A 24,981-nucleotide genomic window follows, 5' to 3' on the forward strand; every position below is an offset into this window, starting at 1 on the left:
TTGTTTTTTGAAATAATATTGTTCCATGATTAATAATTTGAAGTACTTTTGATCATTGTCATTGATAATAATATATTTTCTTTTTTCTTAGCTAATTTTGCAATGTCAATTGTTCAGATTTTGAGAGATTATTATTACTACTTGTAAAACAGTTTAATTATCCTTGTTATTAAGTCTGATAATTATTGTTAAATAATAATTAGTGGTTAGGTAGTCTAGCTTTTATTTCTTTTTCAGAAATATTTATATTTTTTGTAATGGGGTTGATCCCGTGTATCGATTAAATAAATATATTATTGTATCCATGGAGGACTATACACACAATTTACACTTTATAGCTTTTCTTTCTTTTTTCCCTCTCTTCGTGAGAAATGTAGAAAATATTTTTTTATTTTGTGATTGGACCTGTTAAAAAGAGAATTTGATGAGCATTGAATTGAGGTATCACATGAAGTTTAACGCCATTTTCATTTAAGGGTTAAAGCTGAGCCGAATGATGAATTTATTATTAAAATAAAGCATAAAAAGACTTCTCCCATATAAAATTAACGGCTTTTAACATTTCTTCAACAACCAATAAATAATTAACCAACAAATAAATAATTAATAAAGAGAAATCGTTTTTTATGCATTCTTTTTTGCCGATGTTCTCAAAAATAGCTGCACATAATTAAAAAAAAAAGATGCGTTACAAAGAAAATTTAAGTACCTTTAAAATAGGACCACTTGCCTCCTAATCCTATTTAAGATTTTGGAGTTGGAGACCCATACAATTAACAACTTCTACAGAACAGAATATTCTTTCCCAATATATGTACGTACATTTATTTATTATTTTTTAACAGTTTACACAAATATTGTGTGGCACAGCAGGTCAACTTTTCTTCCTCATTTTAATGAAATAATAATTAGGGGAATATGAAGTCTTACATGGGTAAATCGTCAAGGGTGTATTTCTATTAAGATCATTGCAGAAGTTTATAAATTATTGTTTCTTCTTCCTCTTAAAAAGTCTTCCGAGTTTGTATGCTGCAACTTTCTTAAATGTCTGTAGATTGTCTTCATTTCTGTTAATTTTATAAGTTTTAAAAGCTTTTCATCGCGTGACTTATCCCACCAGATTGGTTGATTTATATAGAGCTTTTGTTTAAATGTATATTTGTTTTCGGGATGGTTTGTCTGCTACCTCATCAAGATATCTTCTATAAACTTGTGTAATTTTGGAGGGGGGGTTTTGTTTCTTTGTTTGTAACATTTCTTTCTATTTTTCCCAGTTGGCATATTTGGTGTTCCATCTTGTGGGGTACTCTGGTTGTGCATAGGTCTTCTTTGGGGTCTGTTGTTGATAAGTATTGCTATTCGTGGAAACCTTTTGAACCGAAACCGAATTGCAGTTGTATTCTATATCATTAGAAACAAAAGTTATGTCTGGGCAACTGTTTCCTTCTGGTGTTCTTCTGGTTTAATGGCCATTATTTAATAAAACTACTGTGTTTGAGCTGCATAATGCATCAATTAAGTTTTTTCCTCTTTGGTCCATCCGTGTAGATAGCCATAATCGGTTTTGTGCATTTGATAGAAATGCACACCTCCACATAAAACCTGATTAATGTAATTAGTTAGTGTGAATTATGTGTATGTAATTAGTTAGTGTATGGATTTTTTTGTTTTGAAAGTTTTGTTGATTAGTACTATGCTCCATTGCTAATTAATCGGTCTTTTCTTTCTAAGATTTAATTCCTTTAATATTCGGAGCTAAAATTTTGTATTTCTTCAGTATGTGTCGCTATTTGAGTAATTTTCTTCTAAAAGTTGTATTTTCTTCTAGGTTGTCTTCGTCTATTTTCTGAGGACTTTTTATTGAAATTAATTCATCCTCTGCTTCCATAACTATGTGTTGCTAAATGTCTTGGAAACGTGTTTTAAGGCATACATTTTTATAAATTTTATTATTAATTCATGGCCTACTATATCAAAATTTATATTTAAATTTCTAAAATCGTTATTTATTTACTGATTTTTGGAAAAAAGTGCATAGTGTTATATATTTTTAAAAAGGGTAAAATACGACCAATTTAAGGGTCTATAAATATGCAGGGTGTTTAAGAAAATTATATTTTATTTTTTTTCTCAAAAATAAGAAAACTTGCAATAAAATTAATGCCGGAATTAAATTCTACAGAAAAAAATCCTATCAAAACCATTTTTTACTTTTACCATATGTTATACAGTAACAAAGATACGAGGAGTGTTCGAAAATCTAAAATTTTTAAAAAGCCCCTTTAGATTAAAAACTAAGACAGCTGTCAAAGTTTTGACAACGGCATATTAAGTTTCACAAAAAAGTAGCAAACTGTCACCAAAGCCGCAAGTTTCTATCTCCACGCATAAGCGAGATACCCCATAAAACGCATGAAAATAGGACACCCTGTACTGTCACCGTAAGCCATGAAAAACAATAAAAATATTGCGTCCCGTTGCCATGGGAACAAAAGCAGTAACTGTCATTTTGGTTTATTTATTGTCTTGAAAAAAAGTTTACTTCTTATTTCCGCTATTTAAGTATGTTTTGCAGTACCCAATTAGCAAGGCTAATTAGAGGAACTGGCAGCATTCAATCAACTTTGACTCAAATAAGATATGGCAGAGTCAGAAATAAGTCGATTATTTTGAACGTTTTAGCTTACAGTAATTCAAAGTGAAACTCGTACACCCCATTTATTTATTACTTACATTTTATTTATTTGTTTACAAAAATAAATTTTTTACTTACATAAAAAAAATAATATATATATTTTATATGATGGCCTTTGAAAGACAAAATAAAAGTAAAAATATATTTTTCACAAAAAGAAGTTTTAAGAAAAATGAGAAAATTAAATTTACATTCGATTTTACAACTCAAAATGAAACTCGTACACCATTAAAAATATACAGGAAAAAAAACATAAAAAAGAGATTAATATTTTGTTGGTAGTCCTTTATTTTTTATAACATCTGCCAAACGATTGGGCATTGATCGCACCAATTTTTCACAATATTCGGGTGATATTTTAGACCATTCTTCTTGCATCACTACTTTTAATTGCTCTTTATTTGAAATTTCATGGTTTCTTATAGCAACTTTCAAATGTGACCATAATTTTTCAATGACATTAATATCTGGACTTTGCGGTGGAGTTTCAAGTACTTTTGGACAGTTATGGAGCAACCAATTCTTAACTTTCTGTGCCTTATGCTTTGGATCATTGTCCTGGTAGAATTTAATTTTTTTTTTCAGTTCGGAATTTTCGGGCGCTTGCCTTTAAATTCTGCTTAAGTATGTCCAAATACATGTTCTGATCCATTATACCCTCTATAAAATGTAGATTTCCAGGACCTGCAGCTGACATACACCCCTAGACTATGACTGAACCACCTCCGTGCTTTACTGTAGCTCGTAGATTTTGTTCTTTGAGAGATTCATTGGGCTTTCTCCACACCCGTTGTTGTCCATCTGATCCGAAAATACAAAATTTACTCTCATCTGTAAAAATTACGTCCTTCCAAAATAAAAAATCTTTGTCTCTGTGTTCTTCCGCAAAGCTTAACCTCTTGATTTTATTTACCTTACTTATCCAAGGTTTTCTTCGAGCCACTCTACTATGAATATTTTTTTTTTTTTAGAAAATTTCTGACTGTTTGAGGATTAACTGTTTTTCGTAAATATTTCTCAATTTCTTTTGCCAACTTCGGTGCAGATATTTTCGGGTTTTCCGCAACTTTCCTGAGGATCCAACATACGTCGTACGAATTAAACATTTTTCGAGGGCTTTTCCTTACTTTATTTGATATTCTATTTTCACTTTTATAACGATCCACAACTCCTTGCACGGTAGAGTGCGGCCTACAAACTATTTTGGAAATTTGTTGCAATGATTTTCCATCTTTCCAATGTTGTATAATTATTTTGCGTTCTACAACGCTTGTTTGTCCACCCCATATGGTAAAAGAAGGACAAAAAATTAATTAAACTCAATTAAAAATTACACAGGAGTGTTAAAAGTAACAGATGCTCTTAATACCAAGTGCTAACTATAAATAATATTAATGTTATTGTAAAGTAAATATGATGTACGAGTTTCATTTTGACCATAACATTTTCTTATCTCTTATACTTTTTTATGCTCAGCATGCATTCTTTGCATATTTTTGCTCAACAACTTTAACATTTTATGCTGATTGCAGATATACAGGGTGTTTCACTTTTTTGTAGCAGGACTTTAACAGTATTTAGAAAAATTAATTTTAAGGTAGGTTTCTCATATAAATATTGATCGTCAAACTTTTTGTTTCTGAGATACAGGGCGTCAAAGCTTCCCAAAAAAAAAGTTTTTATTTTTTAATATCCAATTTTAACTATCAAAGATATTGAAATCAAAATTGGTATAAACAATTAACTTATTGTTTATACCAATGTGACTAAAAAAGTAGCACGCCACTGGATTAAGTCGATTAAACGATCATTTCTAAATAGTGCATTTAATTGTAAACAAAAATTCCCTCTTGATATTTTTTCGTATCTGACTCCGTTTTATCCTCAAATTGGGTTGTAAAAATCACTTAAGATTTGAAGATAAATTTATTTCAACCGTCTAATAAATCGCAACATAGAACAATACCACAAATACTTATAACTTATTTATAACAAACAACAGATTACAAGAACACAACAAACAATTAACAAATTTAAAGAAGGTGTTCGAAATGTGAACCATTTTCTGCAATACATAATTCACATCGACGAATAACCGAACGTCAAATGTTATTTATATTAATTTATTTTAATAATTTGAATAGTGTGCCATGAAATAAAAACAGTGTCATAAAATGTAGATGTCATATTAGTATTATCGTGTCAAATTGCAATTGCGTTCTCAAAAAGTGTTATTTGTTTATTTCTTCTTATCGTTTTTGTGTCAAAATACCATTTATGTTTTCAAATCAAGAGTTAGCGGATATCCACTTTATTTATGGGGTTGCAAATGGAAATTCCGCAGAAGCAGCCCGGGAATATATGCGCAGATATCCGATTAGAAGGCATCCACATCCTTCTGTATTTGTAAGAGTCCATCGACAAATTATTGAGAATGGTTTAGGCAATGTACGAGGAAATGAAAATAATGTAAATTTTCGAATAGAGAGAAATAGGCAACAAATTTTGCGTGAGTTCAACAGAGATCCTACAACAAGTATTAGAAGAGTTTCCGCTGGTTTAGGAATTTCAGCTTCCCGTATTTACCGAGTGTTAAGACGGGATCATAGACGTCCTTATCATTTGCAGCCTGTTCAGGGATTACAACCAGGAGATGAAGAACAAAGAACTGCATTTTGTCGTTGGATTCTTAATGCAGCTAATAATACTTCAGGTTTTTTAAATAACGTGTTGTGGAGCAATGAGTCGTGCTTCACTCGGCGTGGAGTGGTCAATTTCCATAATCAGCACATTTGGGCGCATGAAAATCCACATGGAATTCGACCAAGAAACTTCCAGCATGAATTTAGTGTTAATGTCTGGATTGGTATTTATGACAATCGACTTTTTGGACCATATTTTTTGCCACCACGGGAAATGCTGCAGCCTTCTTGGAATTTTTATTTTAATTGTGCGAAACTGGTTGGATACCCATTATCCAGAAAGGTGGATGGGTCGTGGAGGGCCAGTAGCGTGGCCTCCACGATCCCCAGACTTAAACCCCGCAGAGTGTATGCGACACCTGTTCCAACAAGGGATGACCTTATAAATAGAATTATGATTGCTTGTAATGAAATAGTACCATTTTTAAATAACATTTCACGTTCGGTTATTCGTCGATGTAAATTATGTATTGCAGAAAATGGTTCACATTTCGAACACCTTTTTTAAATTTGTTAATTGTTTGTTGTGTTCTTGTAATCTGTTGTTTGTTATAAATAAGTTATAAGTATTTATGGTATTGTTCTATGTTGCGATTTATTAGACAGTTGAAATAAATTTATCTTCAAATCTTAAGTGATTTTTACAACCCAATTTGAGGAGAAAACGGAGTCAGATACGAAAAAATATCAAGAGGGCATTTTTGTTTACAATTAAATGCACTATTTAGAAATGATCGTTTAATCGACTTACTCCAGTGGTGTGCTACTTTTTTAGTCACATTAACATTATTAATTAGTATATCTCCGACACTGGCCAACGTAGAAACATGACATTACTTACGATTAAGACCCTTCATCCTAGAATTGTTTATACCAATTTTGATTTCAATATCTTTGATAGTTCGGATATTAAAAAATAAAAACTTTTTTTTTGAGAAACTTTGACGCCCTGTATCTCAGAAACAAAAAGTTTGACGATCAATATTTATATGAGAAACCTACCTTAAAATTAATTTTTCTAAATACTGGTAAAGTCCTGCTACAAAAAAGTGAAACACCCTGTATATAGTTGGAAATATTTTGCACGTTATTTGTACAAAATGTAAAAAAAGCCTTAGATGTATGAGTTTCATTTTGACTGACTGTATATCAATGTTGATGATTAGCGAAATTTCCAGGGATTTGGGACTTTCAGTTGGTTCTGTTTATAAAATGTTGATGGATTTTAACATCCATTCCGATCATATTGTTCTGCTCCAGGCTTTACTAGTCGCGGATTTCGATAACGGCTTAAATTATTGTCATTGGCGTAATATGATAAGGGACGATCGCCATTTTTTTGATAGATGAAGCATCTCTACATAGATGAAGCTCATTTACCAACAATGGTATAGTAAACCTGCACAACATGCATTACTGGTGTGATAATAATTCTCACTAGATGCGTGAAGCTGACCATTAACTTCGTTCGACAGTGAATATATGGTGCGGAATTGTTGAATGAAAGATTATCGGGGCTTTCACCTTTGATGAGTATAAATGGTAACTTATACTTTCAATTTTTAATTAATTTTATGGCACAATTATTAGAAAAGCTAACTCCGGGTAGATGAAAAAAATTTATAGTTTCAAAACGGTGGGTGTCCTGTCCATTTTGCCAACTAGGTGCGTCACTTTACCAGCAGTCTTCTTTATGGAGTATTGGAAGAGGAAGTGTCATACCTTAAAAGCCAGCCAGGACTCCGGACTTGCATGGATTTTTATTTATGGAGAAGAAAAAAAGATCTGGTTTATAAAAGTCGATCAACAATACGAGAAAACATGATCCAGAGAATTAGAACGGCTATAAGCAGTATATCCGTGGTGAAAATTGAAACTGCTGTCTAGTCATCACAACAAATGCTGTACCGCTGTATTCAAAATGATGGAAAACATTTCGAACACATCAAATAAGTATATAATTTTTCTGAGAATTTTGTTCTTGTAACTTGTAAATTATCTTTCATATGGCACCTTGTTCACTAAAATTGGTTAAGAAGTATACAAGAAGAAATTTAGTTTAAAAATTTGGCTTAAGCCGAATTACTAGAAAAATTACTCAGCTTTCCAAGGGCGTTATTAAGCTTATATTTTAATTTAGTAAATTCGGCCAAATTTTGAAATTTTATTTTAACAGTTGACCCTTGGTCACTTTGCTAACTTACAAATACTTTTGTTACGATACCTCATTGCCATTTTTGTTCCTAATTGGCAGAGGTCAAGGATTCCTGAGCTGTATATAGTATACAGTCTTAAACACCCTATATAAAGGTATAAAGCTTTTATTTTTATTATTTTTTACAGAAGAATGTTCTTTATAATCTGAATATGGGAGGGACTACTTGAAAAATATAAATTATTTTCCACTTACCTCGGTTGCGGACTTTCACCGCTATTCTCCTCGACATCAACAAAATAATCTTCATGAATCTCAGAGCTATGCACTTTATTAGAACCATTAAATTCATTATAAAACTCGATCATTTCATCTTTCATTTCACCAAAAATGCTGAAATTAACGGTGGTGGAAGGGCGGCTAACATCCCGAAAGTCAATTTTATGCCACGGTATGATTTTCCTACGATGTTTTACTGTTTCGATAAAGGTACTTTCGAATTCGTCGAGATCGCTATCAACGTCACTTGAAATCTGTTATTACGTTAAATTAATTTCGAATAAACGAAAAAACAAAATACATACCTCCGGATTACGGTCAAAATACTGGGGAATACAAAATTGCAAAGGCACAAGCATCTCTTCTAAGGTGTATATTTCAGCGGCATTGGGCGCCATCCCATGCTCCAACTCAAGAAAAGTAGGAAACAGATGTAAATTTTGCACTTTGCACGTGAAATTTGACAGCACAAACGGAGCGATTTGTGTCTGCAAAGATAATAAATAACTTAATATGTAATTTTGTTTTGTAGTACCAAATGCCAAAGTTAAAGACATTAGATGCTTGTGCCTTAGCTTTTTCTGCTTTAAAGGTGGCGAAATAATTAAATCGAATTTTTATAAAAACAATAGTCTTTAATAATGACATTTTTTAATATAATGTTTATGTACAAAATCATTTTTGTAAGACTTAACGAAAACATTTTTTTAAACGTTATGAAACACCCTGTATATAAATTAAGTATTTGCAAATGTTTGGAAAATTAAGTGTTTACAAAATTGCATTTAAATTAATAAGTTATTTGCAGCTTTCTAAAATTGTTAGGTCGTGTAATGATAATCCCACAATTCTAGGGCTATAGAATTTTTGAAATAATAAATAAAAATTGTTTTAATACTCCACCAAAACACTTTATTTAACTTTCTACATGTGTTTCGCTAATCATGTTACCATCCTCAAGGGAATATGTTAACTAGAACCGAGTAGTTCTTAGAGAAAGCTATTTTTATTTAAACTTTCCAAAGAAGAATATTTGTAATATTTATGGAAATCCTGTTTGCTATGCTTCAATTGCTTAACGAAAATAATTATAACATAAAATTTAAATGAGTTACTTCATTATGTCTTGAAGCCTTTAGTCTCACGAGTGTTTCGAAAACAATCGACTTTTTTTACAGCGCAAAGTTTCTAGTAGTTTTTAAACAGAAAGTATACTAGATAAATTAATAAGTAGTAAGTCATAAATTTGATAATGTTGACATAATCTGATACAAAGAAAAGCTTAACCTAACAACATTCGTGTAAAAATTATAGATTTTATCAAAAAGGTATTCAGCAATGGAATATTGAAGGTTCCTAAGAATTCCCTGCCAAGATTAATGAAAAGATACATATTCAAACATACGATTCTCAAAAACGGCACTGGAACATTTAAGGTCACTACTAGACGCATAGGTAAGAGAACACACAGCAACATTGGTGAAGGAATGATTGGACCAGGAAAATATAAATGCATACGAGTGTCCACCCCAAAGTCCAGATTTAAATCCAATTGGGAATTTATGGGAAATTCTGTAGTAGTCAATGCTACGGATTAATAGCATAATTTTGTTACAAATATTTTGTCTAACTATTTTTTGGATGCAAATGTATTATACATATAGAGTGACCCATCAATAATGGTAAATAATTAAACAGCAAATTCCTTTTAAAAAACGAATGAGCTTATGAGCTTAAATCTTAGTCCGAAAGTCAAAGACGACCAAGATACAGGGTGATAAACTGAATGTAATTTTTTTGAATTGGCCATACATTTAGCATTTATTATTTGTTTTTAACAAAATTTGAACAAAGATTTTTTTATATGGCAAATCTTAAAATTAACCCTTTTTAAAATAATGGGATAGAGAGCGCTACCAGCATCATTTTCATTTTTTTAAACTCCCTAACTTTTTTAGGCTTGGCAGTATTTCCTTAAAATATGCATTGTGCAAACAGTTTTGCTTAGAAAAGGTACACTTCAAAAACCTTGCTATGATTAAATTAACACTATTGGTCATATTTACATTTAAAGTATTCTTTTTTAATTTAACTGAACCTAATTTTTTTTAAAGGAATCTGCTGCTAGATTACTTACCATTGTTAATGATCTTTTTGTCTGTATGTTGCTATAATTTTATAATGATGATGCAGGTAATTAAGCACAATTAAAAATATGTTGATATTTCTAGACTTCATCGATTATGACCAATACTTGAAAAAGTGCTTGGCATACAACTGGTTATTCTAATAATGGTAATAAGATTTTTAGAATGTTTCTTCCCCGTGTAATCCACATTTTGGAAGAATGTTGGTAATCCTTCAAAATTCTGGTTAACATTTTCATGTTTTTTGCATACCCGATTTTTGATCATAAAGAGCTCTCACATTATAACCGTTACTGAATGGGTAAGTTTTGAGTGAGGAATATTGACTTAGAGATTCAATAATTTAAAGACTCTCCAGGATTTTGCATAAGTAATGGTTATTAATTTAACAGCAAATCACTTTAACATAAAACTCTATAGCAAAAAAACTAATTTAGAAAGTTCAAAATCATGTTGTAGTATACAGGGTATCTCATAAACATTTCGTTAAATATATATAACACGTAATACTAATTATTAAATTAAATGGTTTTCGGTATATCATAAGAACAAGTGTAAGTATATAAAAAATAATGCAAGAATTATTTAAAATTATGGAAAACTATGAACAAAACGAATATTTGTTATTAAGAAATTAATATTTTACATTTTCGTGATATATTTTAAGAAAATGTAAAAAGAAATAACCATTTGTTAAAGAAACTTTTTTTTCACAAGATGACATAATAAAATACAACAAATTTAAGGGCGAATAAAATGACTTCAATAAATGCCAAAGCAAAATAGTAAATTACGTTGTCATCTGAAAGTAAAACATATCTATCTCGTACCATAACCAATACTGTACTTGGGAAATACCCAACCAAAACCCCTGCTATCAAAAATTAAACCATAATTTATTTTAATTTTCTTTATCGAAAAAATTTAAAAGTCAAGTTTGAAAAGATAATTACATAAAGAAAAAAAAATTAACAATTATAGGTTGAAATAAATTGAATAATGAAAAATAGTCTTAACTGAGCCGTAGTTTGTAAAGAAAGAAATTAGAAATAGATACTGATGGCCGGTAGACGAAAAGTCATTAAAAATGTATATAGCAATATATATTTTATTGTGTTATTATTTTTTATATTTAGATTCATTTGGTTACTTGACAAAGCCAAAAGTCTGCTACGTCACGTCGCCTCGCATTGCCATCTCAATTTGATATTCTCCATATTAAGGTGCCGGGCACGAGGATGTCTTCTTGGGTGCCGAAATATTCATGCATTAATACGTAAAAAAAAATTATAGGCAAAGAGTTAAGTTAAAAAGAGAACAATAATATTTCACCGCTTTCCAGAGATTCCACTGGTATTTGCTATTAAGAGGAAAAATATATTGTAAGGAAATAAATGTATAAGTCAATAGTTTGCCAGGGTTATATGGTTCTGAAGGTTATATATCAGCGTTGAAAGGAAAGTGGCATAAGCTACTTTTTTTATGAATGGAGTTAAGTACCTCTTCAAAATCTCCATATTCGAATTTATTCATAAAAGCGGTGTATGTCATAATTCTTGCTACAGGCTGATAGATGCCAGCACAAATCTGGCTGTCATGTCACCCAAAACCTTCAGTACAACATTCTTGTGTATTTTTATCATTGTTAATAAAAAACTAAGCTAATCTCAAATAATATTAAGTACACTTTACCTAAATCGTTGTTTTTTTGTACTAATATAATTGTTAATTTTTTTTTAAAAGGATGTATATGTTACAGACCATACCGGGTGACACAGAAAAAAAGGGAACACTAAATAACTTTGTTACTTTTCAAGATAAATAAATGAAATTTGGTATATTGATAGAATAGTTATAAGAGCATCTTTTGACATATTCTATTGTTTTCCATCACTTTCGGTTTAACAGGAACTGATACTAACTTTCCTATTTTAAATGGTATAGAGGAAAATCGCCTAATATGGGGATAGTCCCTAATATGGGGTAGTTCAATTTTGAGCTAGAACTAGTTGCGACATCTATTATCTGCATTACTTACCAACCACAAAGATGCGCCAGAAGCGCTTATTCCCTTCTTGAAGCAAAGACGTAGTTTGTTTTGACGTTTAAGGTTAAAATAAGTTTGTTTGAAAAATAAAGTTTTTTTGCCAGTTGTAGATTTGAATATTTTAAACGACTTAAAGTTAAGTTTTAAAACTTTTAATAATACTATTCTTTATTACATTTTGCGTAGTTTATGAAAATGAATATGATTTTTAAAAAATCATCTTAATTTTTATAAAAAGTCGCCCCTTCCAAAAATCTAATTTGCTCCTAATATGGGGTACCTATCAATTCCTAATTTGGGGTACCCCATATTAGGAGATAATTATTTACTTTTTGATTAATACCAAATATTTTATTTTAGATGCCTAAAAAAAGGAAAGTTTAGGACAAGCAGCAAATGATTTCAGCAATTTTAGCTGTCAGACAAGGTCAGATGGGTTACAAAAAGAGTGCGAAAACCCACGATGTGCCCCAAACAACCTTGGAAAGGTACGTAAAAATGGAAGGCAATCCTGAAGATATTGTGAATTCTTCTCTGGGACGCAAAATTGTCTTTTCACAAGAAATGGAATCGCTGCTCGCAAAGCACTGCTTAGAAATGGAAAAAAATTTTTTTGGTATTACACAAAAAGATGTGTGCAGATTGGCATATAGCTTATGCAAAGCTAATAATATAAAAAATCCATTTAGCCTAGCCAAAGAATCTGCTGGGAAGAAATGGTTTGCCAGCTTTCTGTCAAGGCACAAAGAATTATCATTACGAACTCCTCAAGGAATATCATATGCACGAATTAAATCATTCACTAGAGAAAATGTTGCAGCATTTTTTGATTTGTATGAGCCACTTCTTGGAAAAATAAATCATAATCCTGCCAGAATTTTTAACTGCGATGAAACTGGCCTTACCATAGTGCAACACAAGCACGTTAAAGTCGTGGGAAAAAAAGGAAAAAAAAAAACAAATCCGGTGCTATTACCTCCGCTGAGCGTGGCTCTTTGTTAATCACAGTTATGTGATTTAGTGCAACAGGAGTATACATACCGCCCTTTATAATTTTCCCACGAAAAAACATGAAAATGGAGCTTATGAATGGTACTCCTCCAGGATCAAAATAGGCGTGCCATATATCTGGCTAGATCCAACAAGAAATATTTGTGAAATGGCTTCGCCATTTTATTAATCTGACAAAGCCTAGCTCTGATGATCCAGTGGTTTTAATACTTGACGGCCATTATTCCCACACAAAAAAATTGGAGGTCATAACTGTAGCGCGAGAAAATTATGTTCACATAATATGCCTTCCACCACATTAAACTCATCGGATGCAACCATTGGACGTTGCTTTTATGTCTCCGTTTAAAACGTACTACACACAGGAAATTACAAACTGGCTAAGGTTGAATCCCGGACGTGTAGTAACAGGCTCAGATAGGAGAACTTTTTGGGAAAGCCTACATAAAAGCGGCCACCATGGACACGGCCATCAAAAACTGGAACGGCTTTAGAAAAACTGGAATGTTCCCTCCTGACAGAAGCATATTTAACGAACATGACTTTGTGGCAGAAGTGCAGGATATGTCTGGTGAAGAACTAGTAGAAGCAGAAATAGTTCAGGAAGAAAATATAGAAATAGAAACAATAGAGGATGAATTAGATAACAACGAGCCAAAATAAAAAAGCCCTGAGAGACGGATTACCCCAGAGAGACAGATTACTGCTTTGAAACAGGTTACTCCTGCAAATTTAAAGCCTGTTCCAGCTACTTCTAAAGATATTATTAAAACAAAGAGTACAAGTGGTAAAGGTGCGGTTATAACTAACATGCCCTACAAAGAAGAATTGGAAAGCAGCATGGGAAAAAGAAATTTACCTTCAACTTCGGGCACTAAAAGAAAAATTGGTTATTTAAAACTAAACCAACAGAAAAAAATTAACCTTTCCAACAGAAAAAAATAAATTGTCAGTGGCTAAACAAAAACGAAAAAATCAGTATCCTGCTGTTCTTCTTCTTCAGACTCGGCTCCTGAACCGGAATATCAAGATTCAGATGACGATGTAGAAAACTTTGAGGAAGATGCTATTTGTATGTTTTGAGAAAGTCAATTTTCTGAAGATGTCAGAGGCGAGGAATTGGTGAAGTGCCAAGGCAGCTTCAAGTGGGCTCACGTTGAGTGTGCTGGTTGTGAAAGAAGCCACTATATTTGTAACCTTTGCGTTACAAAATAGATTCATTTTGTCTTTTTGGTTGCATGTAACTTTTAGGTATTTACTTTAATAAATAATACGTATTATTTTTTTAGTTTTTTTTTTAATAAATAATACTTTTATACAAAAAAAAACAAACATATTTTGGTTATTTTTAGTTTCTACATATTAAATTGGGTACCCCATATTACGAACTTGGTGTACCCCATATTAGGAGCCATAGGGTGGTGCAACTTTTTTTTAATGTTGTATGTTTTCTTCTGCATTTAATTTTTAACATCTTTCCTTTTATCAAATCCTTAAACAGTGTAAAATGAATCGTAAAATATGGAAGTAGTGTTTAAAATTAACTTTGTTTTTTTATAACAGTGTTTTCAAAAAAATTACCCCATATTAGGAGACTTTCCTCTACTTGGTATATTATTACGTATTTCGATAGAAAATAATATTCTGAAAACAGTGATACTGTATTTTCTACTTTTTGTTTTATACTCATAGAAAAAATATATTTTTTTAATTTGAAATAGAGAGTGCCATGAATGCGTTCAAAGTTTTAATTTTTAATCAAGTAATCACGGAAAAAGAGTTTTCATGCATTTTATGACTTAAATCTTTTACACGCCTATGTAAACCGTCCAAACCATTAATTTTGGCATTTACTTTATTTTTTTAAATAGCACATTATTGGGAACAACCACTTTTGAAATGCGGTTTCTTTTTCCCAATAATTTGATATGGTTATTTTTTAAATCGGTTGATAAATAAGCCCATAAGAAGAAAAAAACTAAGTCACATAAACGCATTTAATTAATAAAAATAGCATAGAAGGCTTTGATTTCTTGAATAGACTGCGTTTTGACGCGTGGTCGTTTCGAACAATACATGTAAAAAGTTTTATATTAAAATAATTTATTAACCTAATATTTTTTCTGTTTGTTTACCGTTTGTGTGTACCTATGTTATGTTAGGTAAATGGTAAATAAACTATGTAGAATTAAGATATTGAAAAAATATTATATTGAAAAAATTGTTCTTTTTTTCACAAATAGTAATATGACGTTTGACAAAATATGATGTGTTATGTCATTTGAAAAAATACGCAGGCGTGTCATTACAATGCTTCCGTTCATTTTTGTGAATTAGTTTTTTTCTTCTTATGGGCTTATTTATCAACCGATTTAAAAAATAACCATATCAAATTTAGTAGGAGAAAGTATTTCAAAAGTGGTTGTTCCCAATAACGTGCTATTTAAAAAAATAACACAAATGCCAAAATTAATGATTTGAACATTTTAAATAAGCGTCTAACAGATTTAAGTCATAAAATGCAATGAAAACTATTTTTCCGTGATTACTTGGTTAAAAATTTAAACTTTCAACGCATTCATGGCACTCTATTTCAAATAAAAAAAAATAATTTTCTATGAGTATAAAACAAAAAATAGAAAATACAGTATCATTGTTTTCAAAACATTATTTTCTATCGAAATACGTAATAATATACCAAGTGTCCCATTTAAAATAGGAAAGTTAGTATCATTTCCTGTTAAACCGGAAGCGGTAGAAAACAATGGAATATGTCAAAAGATGCTCTTATAACTATTCTATCGATATACCAAATTTCATTTGTTTATCTTGAAAAGTAAAAAATTATTAAAAAATTATTAAGTGTTCCCTCTTTTCTGTGCCTCCCGGTAAATAAAAACAGATTGTATGTATATGGCCTAGGTCGTATACATACAGTCTAAATTAGGCAGACCAGACCGTATGTAAAAAATATGCAATTTCATATACGGACCATACCGTTTATATACGTACGAGTATTGTGATTCAGGCCGTATGCTCGATGGCAGTGTTTCCAAGCACATGGACAGTTTACCACTTTTTTGCTGTTGTTTACAACGTATTTTATCTAAAATCTTAAAAAGAAAGGTATTTTATTAATGTAATAACAATATTTAGTAACATAACCGTTGTTTTTCACAACAATTGTCATAAAATTGTTTTTTGTTTATTTAGGTTTTATGAACAATTCTATGAGCGACGAAAAAACGTCGCTGAAAACAATCGTGGCTTAACGATAGAAAAGTACTCTGCTCTTATTGAAGAAGTGAGAAGTGCTAAGATTGCTGAGAAAAAGACGCCAAGAATGCATTGGTTTCTGAACCATTATAATGTATTATCTATAGAGCTGATAGTGCCTCTTAACAATCAATCAGTTGATGTAATATACTACGTCCATGACGATGAACTATTTATCATTCTTCAAGAGATAAACATATCTATAGGTATGTTGTTCAACAATTATTGTGAGTAAATGCTGAATATTGATAATTTTGTTTTACATACAGGTCATGGAGTTAGAGATCGCATGATGAAAAAAACCAAAGAAAAATACAAGAACATAGTTCGTACTGATATTTTATTATTTATTAACCTGTGTGCACCATATCAAATGAAGCAAAAAAGAGAAAAGAAAGGAGTCGTGTCAAAACCCATGATTTTCAACGATTTGAATTTCCGCTGCCAAATAAATTTAATAGATTATCAATTCCATGCTGATGGTAAATAGAAATTTGTTCTTGTAGGTATATCAGGATCATTTGATAATTTGACAATTTGTCATTTTGCGACCACTCGAGATTAAACGTGCAGAAAAAGTCGCTTACAACCTTGTCGATATTTTTACCATTTTTGGAGCCCCTGTGGTTTTGCAATCTGATAATAGTCGTGCATTTTGCAACAGGGTTATTAAAGAATTAAGGACAATGTGGCCCGAACTAAAGCTTGTGCATGGCAAACCACGCCATAGCCATGCGCCAATCAAGAGGTAGATAACATGCTAACCACATGGATTTTCGAAAACGAAACAGAGCATTGGAGTCAAGGTTTAAGATTTATACAATTTATGAAGAATACTTCTTTACATTCTGGGATAAAAAGATCTCCATGTGAAGCCATCTTCTGGGGCAAACCAAAAATTCGATTAAAACTTCAAATATTCCATTAGAATTTATAAATAGTGTAACAACTGAAGAAGACTTGGAAAATGTGATAAATTCTATTCATGCTGATGCTGACAATGCAAAAATCGAGCAATCGCATCAATCGGAGATAGAAATTGTTACAGAAACAGAAGAGGTCATAGAAGAGCAGCTGAAAGGAGTATTAGCGGAAAGTCATAATAATGGTCAAAAAATTTCATATGTGGTATGCATTACTTCTTTCAATCCCGTGAATGAAGAAGGTTTCGATGTTGGAAAACCATGTTCGGAAAATATTTGCAGTTTTTGCACTAGAAACAGAAATATAGCAATGGCAAGAAAAGCTGCTCATGATGGATTAGAGCTACAGGCAAAAAGAATGAAAGTAATATCAGATAGCACCCATCCGTTTCAGACGTCGATCGAGGCAGAGGAGATGCTAGGTCAGTTGTAACCATAGTACTGGAAGCCACAGAAGATGGGTTTTACCGCTTGGGAACAAAAGGAGTGATATTTCAAAATACTATAGCCGTTCAGAATTTAGTACGTGACCTACCAACATTTTGAAAATTGAAGAAGTTTCCCCAAAGGCAGGGAAATCCCTCTTAGATCAGTGGCTACTGCTCAATCGACAGGACATGGGCAAGGTTTTAAAAAATGTTCTATTGTATATTAATATTAATTGTGAGGGTAAATGTCAATCAAAGAAATGTGCTTGTCGAAAAGGTAATGTATTATGTAATTCTAAATGCCATTATAGCTTAAGTTGTACAAACAAATAAAAAAAATTAAATTCCTAATTTGTATTCTTTACGTACGTATTTTTATGTATAACATTTCTATAATAAATAAATAAATTTAAAAAATTTTGTTTAAATATCTTAGAAATATATCTCGTTATATATAAATAGACTAGACATTTTACAAACGGATAGATCGTTCATTAAAAGACAAGCTTTTTACACATATGGACTAATATCCTCTCCTATATGGACTAGTCCTTTTATTTATGGTCTATTTTTCATAAACGGTCTGTAACATATATATTAAGTAATTTATATAATTTAAAAAACAAAGGTTATTTAAATAGAATTTAAAAAACGTGTGTGCGCATGTCTATTTGAAGACTATTGACACTATTTGAGATATTGGTTGGAAACGTTGGGGAAATTTGAATGTTGAAGTTTTTTTACAAATTTTTGGGCGTTTTTCTTAACAGTGTATTTTTTTGTCAAAACATAGTATGACAAAAAAAATAATTAATTAACAATACAAGCAAGTAATTAATTAAAATAATAACTTGCAGTTTTATTAAACTTTTGATTAAATTACAATAACTATACTATAGAATATTTTTAGCTTATTTTTAGTTTTAGTTAAAATGATAAGTAAAATTAAAAAAAAAAACTGAATACTTTAAAAGAAAATCTAAAATAAATCTTTTTAATAATTGTAATATTAAAGATACCATATTCAAATATTTTATTTTTTCATTACTTTTAGTTTTTTTGGTTTTACGTTATAAATTTTGGCGCCCACCATCTGCTTTAGCATAATAAAAATTAAAAAAAAAATTTAAAACCTTTTATCTTTAATTATACAAATGAATAAAATTTTAGTGATATTCCAGATGCTGAATTTCATGAAGAACAACCCGATATTTATTCTAGCTGGTCTCAGAATTCTAATTCAGTAATTTCTTTCTTTACAAACTCTGGCTCTGATAAGCCTATTTTTCATTATTAATAGTTCAACCTGAAAATGTTTAAAACTTTCATCTACTACGTAATTATCTTTAGAACCCCTGAAAATATATATGGAGGGACAGATTTTCATATACTTCATCTTATATTTTCATTTATTTCATCCACTACATGAATGAACAACTTCTTAAATATCATCTATTAATTACTCTTTCAGGAGCTATTTAATGTATTCTTTTTCCGTCTGTGCACCAGCTTCCAGTTAATCAAAATCTGTTTCGCTCTTTCTACGTTATAAGTGGCTGTATCAATTACCTCATCGTCCCACATGGCCTGACGTTCTTGCACTAACAGTTCATTGATATACACTACTTTAGGATCGGTGACGTCGGCGAGAAAAACACACACGTACTCCGCCCTCCAGTCGATATAGGAAATCTTAATTTTGGTGTCTCTGCGGTTTATCAACTCTCGGAAACGGTCTGACGTTGCTCGTGGCCAAGGATGACCTATAAAAGGCATATTGATGATAAATAATTTTGAAAATTATGACAATAGAATGAACAAATACATGATAAAATTTGCAGGAAATTGCATCATTTCCTAGACACTTTAACACTGTCAAACAAACTAACTGTATATGTTAAGGTCTTCTTCATCAATTAGCAAAAAGCAATACACAAAAAAATTAATATTTTAGGATATAGGTTGTCAAAGTCTAGCCAAAGAGCTACTCTTACTTAACCAGCATAATCCCCGTAGAAAAAAAGACATTATAAAGTAGATCGGCTGCTTAGGACCTCTGACACTGCAAGGTAAAGAAATTCTTCAATTCTTCTGTTGGGAGAAGTTAAATACTTGGGAGTAACTTTCGAATCTAAGTTTAGCTGGAACTTATACAAAATAATCAAGTGTTAGGAAACCTTCCATTCTTATAAGAATGAGACGATCCAGGACAGATATGAGATTACTAGGTTAATTACAATTACTTGCAAACCTGCAATTGAAAACCAGGTTAGCAACCACCACATATGCAGGGTGTGGTGGCCAAAGACATTCCAAATTGCATCATCTAGGGGTCATTAAAACTACGCCCTCAGCATCCATGGAGGTCCTACTGAACGTACCCGCAATTCATTTAAAGCCAGGCTAGGACTACAGTGATAGATAGATAACAACAGTCACATGCGGACAATCTGGGAGTATAAAACATGTAACATGATGTCGAGCCACATAATTCGCAGCTAAAAACTTTGATATACCCTTCGAAGTTGTGCTTTTAAGCAAATAAGAGATCAAAGCCTAACGAAGGCGCTGTAGCTGGAATTTTCGGAGAAAACCAAGGAAAAATATATTCCATCCTTTAGGGAAGGTATTAATCTGTCAAACAGAAATCTTTGAAATACTAAAATGTACGACAAAAAATAATAGGATAGCTTATGGTTACAAGCAGGTCCTAATAATATCTGGCATACCTGTCTGTTTTGCGCCGTTCTCAGCAATTAGGCATTTCACCAATGTCTCTGTGGCGCTTAGAAAAGAAATACTTAGGCCTACATCCATATAAGATGGTTCTAACCCAAGAATTGAAGCCTGCTGACCATGGTTTGCGAAGAACGTTTATCGACTGGGCCCTGTTGCAGTTGGAACAAAATGCCGATTTTGGGAAACAAATCATCTTTTCAGATGAAGCCCATTTTTGTCTTAGTGGCGTTGTCAATAGGCAAAATTGCCGCTTCTCGTGTCAGAACAATCCCCAGAAATTAGTACAGGTGCCATTACACCCGTTAAAAGTGACTGTGTGGTGTGGTTTGCATGTCGATGGAATTATCGGTCCATACTTTTTTGAGTATGCAGGGGGCGTGCTGTGACAATCAACGGAGAGCGCTACCGCGACATGATAACAAACTTTCTTTGGCCTGCAATTGATGGTGGAGACTTCGAACAGAATTGGTTTCAACAGAACCGAGCAACATCACACACCGCCCGAGCCACAATTAATTTATTAAGAGTGCGTTTTGAAGATCGAATAATTTCGCGACATGGCAGTATCAACCGGCCACCAAGGTCCTGTGATCTTACTCCCCTGGACTTTTTTCTTTGGGGATATGTGAAGTCGAAGGTGTATTTTAACAATCCTCAAACCATCAATGAGTTGAAAGTTAACATAACTAGGGTTATTCGCGAAATTCAGCCCAACTTGTTACAAAAAGTGATTGAAAATTGAGTTCATCGTCTAAACGTCTGCCGCCGTAGCCGAGGTGGACATCTTAATGATATTTTGTTTAAAACATAATGTTACATAATAAACTACAACATGAAACATCAATCATAGAAATTAACCAATTCGTTTTTATTTTTTAGCAATTTAAACTTATATCATTCTTATTGGTAGACCCTATATTAAGAAAGAGGAGAGCTTATGAGTGACCATGCAAGTAAGAAAGCAGTAAGCAATAAATATTTGTAAAAAACATGCTAGACCAAAAAAATACCACAGCAGCAAAAGATCTGAACAGACTAGTGCAGTGCAACGAAGGGTCTGGCTGAGGTAGGATCTATTATAGCCTGAGTTACACCAGAGAGTGAACGCTGGACAGTCAACGCAACGACGAAAAAAAGCTCAAATAGAAATAAGATTTAGGTGTTTTAGAAACATATGTAGGTTATTTTTGATTTTTGAATTTGTAACTGCAGAGGCTACCACAACTATTAGAAACAAGACACATCACTACAAGAAAAAAGCTCTTAAAAGAAAAATTGACTTCTCTTTAAATAACTTTCCCTGCTTTTTCTATGAAGCAAATTCGAAATAAAACTTGGAAGATCTCTGTTATGTAAAAAAATATCGTGATTAATTATGTTTCGGCAAGATTTTGTGATATGTCATAATAATTTTTATTTTTTGGATCCTCATAGATAATATTTAGTAGGTTTAAATTAGGGTTACTAGCCAGCCATTTAATAAGTTTTACTTTCAAGAACATTATGAAAAAATTTAGTGAAGCATTTCTTCAACTTATAAGAAAAATGTCTACAGGGGTATCAAATTTATCGAAAAAAATTAAGTTAAGACGTTTAGGATATCTATTCATAGGAACTTGCTTGCACGTTCCTGAACTTTGTCATAATAAAAAATAACACCCTGAATATACATTACAAAATATACATACAAAAAAAGACATTTATGCAATCCATGGCTACCTCACACAATTAAGACATGAAAAATTATTTTAATGCAAATATGAGTAGCATTAATAAATATGAGACACTATTTTTTAATGTTGATGGTCTCTACAAAAATGGAATCTAGCTTTTTTAGGCATTTTTTTTTCATGTATTTAATTATTTCTTACCTTTATTTACTGGTTTAATATTGGCTAAGCGACACCTAATGGCTTGGGCAGGCGTTTCGGCAAACTCCGATTTAAGGAAGCACATTCCTTTTACAGTATTTTTACATACGGTTCCGTAATCTATATACAATAGCTAAAAAGATGTCAAAAGTTAAATATTTTGCTGATTCAATTTTTATCAACATTAATATTTCAGCTGTTATGTAGTTAGATGGGCCAAACAATTTTTGTTCATCTTCAAATACTACAAAGAAAACATACAGGTACTATCATATACAGACTTCCGTGACAGTTGTTTGTCTAATTAATTGATAAAATGATAGTAATATTTTAAAGAACCCTAATCATTATTTGATAATAATTTTCTACTAAACAAGTTGAGTTCATAGTTTTAAAACTACAGAAAATTCATTGCGCAGAGATCCTTAGCTTTAGCCTATAAAGATAGAATTTAATTCAATCAGCACTTAAATTCTAATCGCTTTTGACAGGCTTAAATTTACGAGTTTTCTAGTCAAAATTAGTGCTTTTGGTTGCTCAGAGAGCCTTCTGGTTTGGTTGGACAGTTTTCTTGTAGGTAGGAAATCTGCAAGAATCAATAATCCAATAGCCAATTTATTTCCTATAACATCTTGAGTTCCTTCCCACTGTGCCGCCATTTTATATATATTATTTATCAACGAACAATTAATTGTTGAATGATTGAACAGTTCTACTAGTAGATATTCAAATGTCGCAGTGGAGGGACTATTCACTGATGATTTTCAAAATTGTCAGGAATGTGGTTGTGGATCCAAAGAAATCATTTATCTTTGGTAAGTGTTGCTTCATAGATTTCATCACAGTAATGCCCGAATACCCTTCCACGAAACTCATCTTACTTATTCTTCGACTATAAAGAACCTTGGTGTCTATTTTGATGAAGTCTTTACGGCATGTTTTAACAATTTATCTTGGAGCTATGATAATCCTCCTCATATAATAATTTGCCTATATATTGTTAGACACTGATACCTCGAATTCTGGCAAAGGAATTTATAGGGCGTGAAAAATTTGCCAGCAAAGTTTTTTTTTGGTTTTTTAGATATCTATTCAGTCAAGTTCAAAAAATATTAAAATGTTGCTTTAAATCTGATTAATTAACCTCAAACTCAAAAACTCAGCAAATCTATCGTTGTTTGTTAACTGTTGTTATTTGTTATTTCTGTTATTTATTATTATGCCTTGCAGACATTCTTTACATCCCCGATTGGGTTACCCTATTAATATTTACATAAGCATATGTTTTAAGCAGAAGTTTTTAAGATCTATGGCTTATACATATCACATATGCTTTAAGAGCTCTCACATGGCATTCATGTTAAATCCATTTATATATTAGATATATATTCTGTATTCAAATTAATTATTGGAATATCTAATTATCCTCGACTATTGTCTCAAATTAGTATAATAGTCACTAAGTGATGTTTATCTCACTGAGCTTTATTTTATTTACACCATCATTCTGCTTATTCTCTTATTATATTTTTTTACAGCCTCATAATGTTATAACACTTCTTATAAAGTAATTTTGCAACAGAAAAATTTCTTGTTCTAAGCTAACCACAGAATAGAATTTTAAACCATAATTATTTTTTAAACAAATAAGATATACTGTACTACAATAACTTCTACAAAATTGTCTTAGACCGGAGGCAAACATGCTCTTTTAACAAAAAATTTCAAAATAATAAACCTGAAAATTTAAATAAATTATTACATATTACAGAAATTATCTACAATTAAATATTTGGTTTTGGTGAAAACCTATAATTTGCAAATTATTAGGACTGATGATGATTAATAGGAATGATTTTTTTAAATTCTAACATTTATCCTATTCTAATATTCTATCAATCCTTAGATATTTGATAACAATGTGAGGGACATCCAGTGTTATAAATTTTATATTTGAGAGACGTTATCAAATCTATAAAATACAATCAACACAATTAAAGTTTAGATAGAAGATATTAGATCGAATTTATAATTAAGTATACAAGTATACAATCATATCACCAAAAATAATTCTTTATAACTATAATTTCATAACTTGTATGTTTTTCTTTCAATTTATATAGATTTAATCTTTGTTTATAAAATGAGATAATTTCTTTTCCATTCAAGATAATTTGTGTGTAAAATGGGGACTAATCCGGAATAAATATCCGTAAACTTTGTAAAGAAAAAGAGACTAAAATAATTCCAACACCTGTCAAAAATAAGTCGTGGGATTATCAATATAAGAAAAAAAATTAATGAAATTATATTGAAAATATTACAATTTCCTTACAAATTATTTAAAAAATGCAATAAACAACACATAATTAATGATTAATTTTACTTTTATCGCTGTTGAACTTAAAAAAATAAAAAATTATGTACAAAAATATTGGATAGTAAGAGAAACCAAGGATCATCTGGTGCCTAAGATACCATACTTTGGTATTAAAAAAAATCAGCATAGTACACGGCCAAATAAATGAGTTTTGCCAGTCAGAAGTTCATTAAGTTTAAGTTTAAAAAACTTAATAGATGTAGCCTCCCTTATGTCTCCGGGTAAAGATCTTAATCCCTCATAAAACATTGATTTTAAAACATTGTACTGAAGGGAATTGGAATATTAAAATGATTGCTTTGTCGCGTGATATGTCTAGAATTTAGAG

General features: G+C 31.3%; 1 protein-coding gene across 1 annotated transcript in view; it reads right to left on the minus strand.

Annotated features, from left to right (window-relative positions):
• LOC126734499 (uncharacterized) overlaps nt 1-24,981 on the minus strand; it is a 99,629-nt gene that overhangs the window by 29,312 nt on the left and 45,336 nt on the right. The window contains exons 11-14 of the mRNA XM_050438156.1: nt 22,274-22,406; nt 19,233-19,426; nt 8,137-8,319; nt 7,808-8,085 (exon numbers count right to left, since the gene is read on the minus strand). Of these exons, the coding sequence (XP_050294113.1) occupies nt 7,808-8,085; nt 8,137-8,319; nt 19,233-19,426; nt 22,274-22,406 (788 nt within the window). The remainder of the gene's footprint in view (nt 1-7,807; nt 8,086-8,136; nt 8,320-19,232; nt 19,427-22,273; nt 22,407-24,981) is intronic.

This window comes from Anthonomus grandis, chromosome 3 (genome assembly GCF_022605725.1).
Source record: "Anthonomus grandis grandis chromosome 3, icAntGran1.3, whole genome shotgun sequence".
In the NCBI taxonomy this organism is placed as follows: Eukaryota; Metazoa; Arthropoda; class Insecta; order Coleoptera; family Curculionidae; genus Anthonomus; species Anthonomus grandis.